This window comes from Alosa pseudoharengus, unplaced genomic scaffold (assembly GCF_046254945.1).
Source record: "Alosa pseudoharengus isolate Yale_2024_CS ecotype anadromous, Long Island Sound unplaced genomic scaffold, YU_APseudo_1.1 YU_APseudo_1.1_scf_2, whole genome shotgun sequence".
NCBI classification, from domain to species: Eukaryota; Metazoa; Chordata; class Actinopteri; order Clupeiformes; family Clupeidae; genus Alosa; species Alosa pseudoharengus.
In genome coordinates this window covers 35,548,090-35,554,089 of record NW_027468663.1, presented here as the reverse complement: position 1 = coordinate 35,554,089, position 6,000 = coordinate 35,548,090, and the positions used below count along the sequence as shown (strand labels likewise).

The window sequence follows — 6,000 nt, the reverse complement described above, 5'->3', positions numbered from 1 at the left end:
TTATTTATTATTATTATTAGAACACCTGTCCTATTCTCCCCCCCCCCCCCCCTGTCTCTCTGGCTCTCAGTCTGAAGGGCTCGGGTGGGTACCCGGGGGAGAGTGCTGGACGGAGCCAATCCAAGCAGCAGCAGCAGCAGCAGCAGGGTGAGGGCAGCAGTGGCGGGAGGCGGCAGGAGAACTTGCGCTGGGCGACGGACCTCTCATTCACCGAGGGCACGCACTACTGGCAGGAGCAGGTCAGCCAGCTGCAGAAACAACTGGACTTCAGCACCAGCATGTGCCAGACGCTGCTGCAGGACCAACAGGTGGGAGCAGCAGCAGTAGCCCCTGGTGTTTTCTCTGATTCACCTGTGTACAAGGCTACTCTGTGTCTATTTTTATTTCTTATTGTGCGTATACTTTAGTGCACTCACTATATTTCCATAATTGGCCAGTCAGTGGATCTTGTGCATTGAATTGATTTTTGAGAGTGGATATCATGTTGGATCAGAATGATGCCTGGAACAGACATTGACGTTCCCTCAGTCTCGCTCTTCTCACGGTGTGTTTCTCCACATGTCCTTCAGACTCTGTCCTACATGCTGCAGACACTGATGACTGGGCCGTATAATGTGTTGCCAGGAAGCATGGCCTCTCCTCAGGTGCCCCTCATCATGCACCAGCTCAACCAGTGCTACACACAGTTAGCCTGGCAGCAGAGCAACATCCAGAGGTACCCACACACACACATATAAACACAGTACTGAGGTTTTCCTTGAGCAGAAATATTCAGCTGTGTTTTGCATTGGGGAATGGTTTGGTGAATATCAATTTGCATGTTGTATAAGGTGTGTGTCTGTGTGTCTCAGGTTGAAGCAGGGTCTGAATGAGCTGCTTCGTAAACAGCAGCAGGAGCAGCAGCAAACGGGGCAGCAGAAGTCTCGGGTCCAGCCAGGTTCCACGCAAGACTCCAGCACCTGCTCTCTCTCCCCCTCCATCTTCCTGCCCTATGCGCTCAACCTGCCGGGGCTCGCCCCCTGCTCCCCTGGTAGGCCGCCACAGGATGCGTACAATTTTCATACATGGGCTTCTTACCAGTTTGTAACATACACTTCAGATGGCTTTAAACACCATGTTCTTTTCTCTGCACCTAACTAACTTATTAATTTATCATGTAAACAGACCTTACTGCTCTGTACTGACCCTAGGCAGATGGGTCAGGCCCTTGAGTTGTGGATCTGCTCGAGGTTTCTTCCTACATGTATGTCCAATTCTAGGGAGTTTTTCCTCGCCCCAGTTACTCATGGGCCTTTGCTGATTGTTTAACACACTTTATCACCTGGAGAGAAGAAATACTCTTTTCTGATTGGCTGGTGGGGTGGCTATTAATTCTGAATAACAGGACACCGTTCCATATCAATGCTTATGAATGGTAACTATAACAACCATAGTAGGACGATGGTTGCAGGCTTCGCAACAATGGAATCAACTGTAAACAAGCTAACTGTCCATGCTATTGCTGTTATAGGGCCAACGAAAGTTGTACAACAAGCTGAACTAGTGAGCTTCTTTACGGAACCGCGTGTTTCCTTTGCTTTACAGTGGCAACCGGGTGATAAGCGGGATAACGGCCTTCGAGGTGTGTCCAGTTATACGGAATTAATGGACTCGGCGGAGGCAGCTCTGCTGCGCGTCGGAGTTTTTTGCCCCTCGTCCATTAATTCCATATAACAGGACACCTCGGCGGCCGTTATCCCTTACGTAAAGCGACATGAGACATGTGCAATGTTTTGGCACTCTAAAAAGTGATATTAAATTGAAATTGAACTGAACCAAATGCATGTTGGAGCGCATGCACACAAAAGGGCAGAGATGCAGATACACAAGTAGCACACACATACTTCAGACTCAGCAGTAGGCACACACAAACAGAGCTCATCCACAGCAGCGTCTCTTTCTTACTTCTCTGCACAGATTCACAACTTCTTTGTAGAGCTTGGCTGTGACCTCATTCTGTTGCCATGGAAACAGTGTACTGAACAGAATTTGTGCGCAGGTCACCTTGACCTAGTTAGCAGTGACTCGCTTCCCTCGGTCAACTTATTACATGGCATGTCATTGTTCAGATCTGTTTTTGTGTTCAAGTGTTAAAGTTCACTTGTGCATCAGAAGAACATGGAATGATAGACAACTTGATTGCAAATGCTTATGCTTGTATGTGTGGACATTTACATACGTGCATTTGTAAGGCATTTTGTAGGTACTTTAATCTATTAGTTAAAGCAGTCCTTTCTGTTTTGAGTATTTGTGTTAAGGTCTCCCCCTTCACCTCCTCCCAGGCTTTAACATGGCCCCCATGTTTCCCTCCGCGGGGGGCGAGTTCCCCCAGAGCCCTGCTGCGCAGGCTGGCCCCTCTCAGCAGCAACAGGATCCAAACCTCTCCATGAAGACCGAGTACATGAGCTTCCCACCACCCCTGCAGAGATCCACATTCAACAACACGGACAACCGGTACAGTGTGTGCATCTGTGCATTTCTCTGTTCCTGTTTGTGTTGGTTGGGTGTGTGTATGGTAAAGCGTTGTGAATGTACTAAGTCAAACTTTAGTTTAAAAGCATAATTAGGACGGAAGCGCCACTTTTAAGATTCAGTGCGTCTCTGGTACATTCACTAAAAGACCCTAGGTTGCATTTTAGGGGCTTCTAGAGCCTTAGGGGGCTCTAGGAGGCAGAAATGCACACCAAGTCTGCTCCCCTGGAAGAGAAGCCGCTCTACCCCTGACCTCAGTTCAGGCTCAGAGACTTTATGTATGTAGGCCACAGCTAAGCCCCTTGAGAGCAGACCCATCTCTCTCGCTCTCTCTCTCTCTTTCTCTCTCTTTCTCTCTTTCACTCTCTCTTTTGCTCTCTCTCTCCCTCTCTCTCTCTCCCTCTCTCTCTCTCTTTCACACACACACCCACACCCCAGTAGGACTGGGACTCATTCTTGTTAACCTCTGGAGATTGTAGTGCCAGCCTCCACCCCCTCCTTCAGCTGTTGGGCTGGATTGAATGCCTGTTTCTATATATGCCAGACAGGCTTGAGATCATTTTATTAGTTTTCTGGTCAGCTTATTTACTATAGAGTTTGTGCGACTGTCACGTTTGGGTAGCAGCGGCCATTTTACTGGTACGCTAAGGGAAGATACAGTGATTACTAATGGGAACACAGTTAGCGTGAGAGGGAGATAAGAAAACAAATGGACCATGATATGAGCAAATGTGAGCTTCACAATGATGAAATGTACAAGAACGCGTGTTACTTAAATAAAGTAAAGACCATTAAATGCAGTAGATTGGCTTCTGTTCTATAGGCTGTGCAACATTGAGTTAGCCTACTGATGTTATGAAGCTGTAACTTACTACTGCCGTACAAACACTCATTAAGTTGCCATACATCCACTGGGTAAACAGATATATTTATCTGTTCCTTTCCATGTTGGCCAACATTTGTGATTACATCTTGAACCTGTCAGTAGTGAAAAAAAGAGGCCTACTTTGATATGTCATGCCTACCCCATTGAATCTCTATCTGTACAGTAGCAATCCCAAACAATCCCAAACCCATTTCTGCCTGCAAATAGTCCGACCACTATTACTGGTATTGTGAAGTAACAGAAGTATTGAAAATATTTGCATTGTATTGATATGCCACCACTATATATTTCAAATGCAGTTAAATGGCAATCTGTATCCAGCCTCACAGGCTTAACGGGTTTATAATCACTGTGTGATTGGTAGGGGTGGGCGATATATATCGTCTGCGATTAATATCGTGATTGTTGTTTTAACGATGTGCAAATTTACATTATCGAGTATTTAAATTACTCAAAACACTCAAAATCACGCATTGAAACCCCATTCATTCACTAAATCCAGGAGGTGTATGCAAGAGAAACCCCGTTGCAGCAGAGCAAGTGTCACATGATCGCTAGTGGGTCCACCTTGTCACACGCAGGCCTAATGTTTATTTTGTGTAGCGAGATCAAGACATAGCCTACTTGGGATTTTATGCAGCTACTTCTGTTCACGTAGCATTGATGAGTCACATTTTTTCCTACATGGTATTATATGGAGAGAAAACACTTGCCTTTGAGTATTTTAATAGTCAGCTGTAAACAAAAAAACTCTTCTCATGTAACCCTTTTGTAAATTGACTAAAGTTCGCTCTAAATATCTACGTGTATCGATTATGCTAACCGTTAGCATCTCTATGGGATTTCTCATATACATTAGCCATAAGCTAACGCATTAGTTTCTATTCTGTAACTTGGAATGCTTTCTCTTAAACAAAACATGGAAGGAAATAATCGAGATGTACTCTGTTGGTCTGCTTAGTTTTACAGTGAATCCTAAGTAAAGGTTTTTGAAAGGAACTTCAGCTTCAGACTTTCTCTTGGGAAACTGTTAGGCCTAGTCATCTTCTCTAATGTAGCTAGCTGGCTAGACCATGTCATTGCCACACACAATTGGGGGCAAAATTGGAAATGTGTCATAGAGTGACAATGCATTGGTTGATTTGGTTAAAAAGTCACAGGTTAGGTTATTGGTTATTATTGTATTGATGCTATTCATATATAATGAGCTGTAAAGTAACTCAGACTTTTACAATTTTTTTTAAAGGATATCGACTAATTATCGTTATCGTCAAAATCACAAAAAAGATCGAGATATTATTTTTTGTCCATGTCGCCCACCCCTAGTGGTTGGATATCAACCCAACATGTCAGTATTGTTATTGAGCTGTGTGTTAAAGCAGACAAGATGTAAATGTCGGGCCCTGCAGTGATTACCTGCTCCACTGAACTCCAGTGCTGACATGAAGTGGGTCACTAGCTCAGATGTGACTGCTGTTTCTCTCTCCCACCACCCTGTCACACTGGGTGGGATCAGTCGTGTCTGTAAGTGCTGCTGAAAACGATCAGATGTAGCACACCATTCATGTCTACTACTTCAGCTATCTGCCAGTGTCATTCCATTTCTATATGTTGCTTGTACAGTCGTACGTACACATGTTTCCGATAGCTATGCAAAGTAGAAGTCCTTGAATTCCAGATTGTGAAGTAAAATTAAACAGAAGTATCAGAGATGACCCCAGTCTCTGACAATCACTGTTCATAGTCTTGACTGTTTGTCTACCTCTACAGGGACATTGCCAGTCTATTGTCATGTTAATTCACCATCAAGCCAACAGGTGGCTCTGGTCAGCTTCTACCGTGTTTCATGGAAATGTATCTGAAAGAAGAAATTTCAAACCCTTGTTCCACTGTGCTGAATGTGTCCCTCTTACTGATGTGCAGGTTGGCGCCTTGCATGGCAGCCCTGCCATCGGTGCATTAGTGAGTGTGTGCGTGTGTGTGTGGGGGGGGTGAATCTGAGGCATAGAATTGTAAAGCGCTTTGAGTGCCCAGAGGAATGGAAAAGCGCTTTATAAATGCAGTCTATCTACCATTACAATTTGCAAACAAAGCCCAGTGGGGGCATGGGGTAGTCACTTCTGTCCTTTCTCTCTTTCCTCTCTTTCCGTGTGCCGGTTCCCCTCAGGCCTCAGGCAGACAGCAGCCTGACGGACCCTCAGAGCCCCGGCTGGCTGAACAGCTCCCACGGCCCCCAGCAGCAGCAGCAGTCTCAGCAGCAGTCCCAGCAGCATGCTCCGCCCCCCGGCTCAGGGGCGCGACTCCCCCAGACGCAGCGCCCGCCGCTGCAGCAGCAACAGTCCTACACCCCGTCTTCGTCGCCTGTCGCGCCCAGACTGCTCCGGGCGCGCTGCTACCAGCAGCAAGACTCGCAGGAGTCGCTGAGCAGCATGCCCGACCCGGGGGACCCCACCACAGTCACCAGGACCTACCGGCCTGGCAGGAAGGCCTCCGCTCAGGCCAGCCTGGCCTCGCGTGACAAAACGCCCAACGCCAAGACCCGACGAAGGAGGGGCAAGGGAAAACATGCAGGTGTGTGTGTGTGTGTGCGCGCATGTGTGTGT

At 46.7% G+C, this 6,000-nt stretch overlaps 1 protein-coding gene across 6 annotated transcripts in view; it reads left to right on the top strand.

Moving 5' to 3' along the window:
• Nucleotides 1-6,000, top strand: part of pcm1 (pericentriolar material 1) — a 37,650-nt gene that overhangs the window by 22,715 nt on the left and 8,935 nt on the right. For all 6 annotated transcript variants that reach the window (XM_076294806.1, XM_076294808.1, XM_076294810.1 and 3 more), the window contains 5 exons: nt 71-308; nt 570-715; nt 852-1,030; nt 2,322-2,493; nt 5,565-5,968. In XM_076294806.1, coding sequence (XP_076150921.1) covers nt 71-308; nt 570-715; nt 852-1,030; nt 2,322-2,493; nt 5,565-5,968 — 1,139 coding nt within the window. The remainder of the gene's footprint in view (nt 1-70; nt 309-569; nt 716-851; nt 1,031-2,321; nt 2,494-5,564; nt 5,969-6,000) is intronic.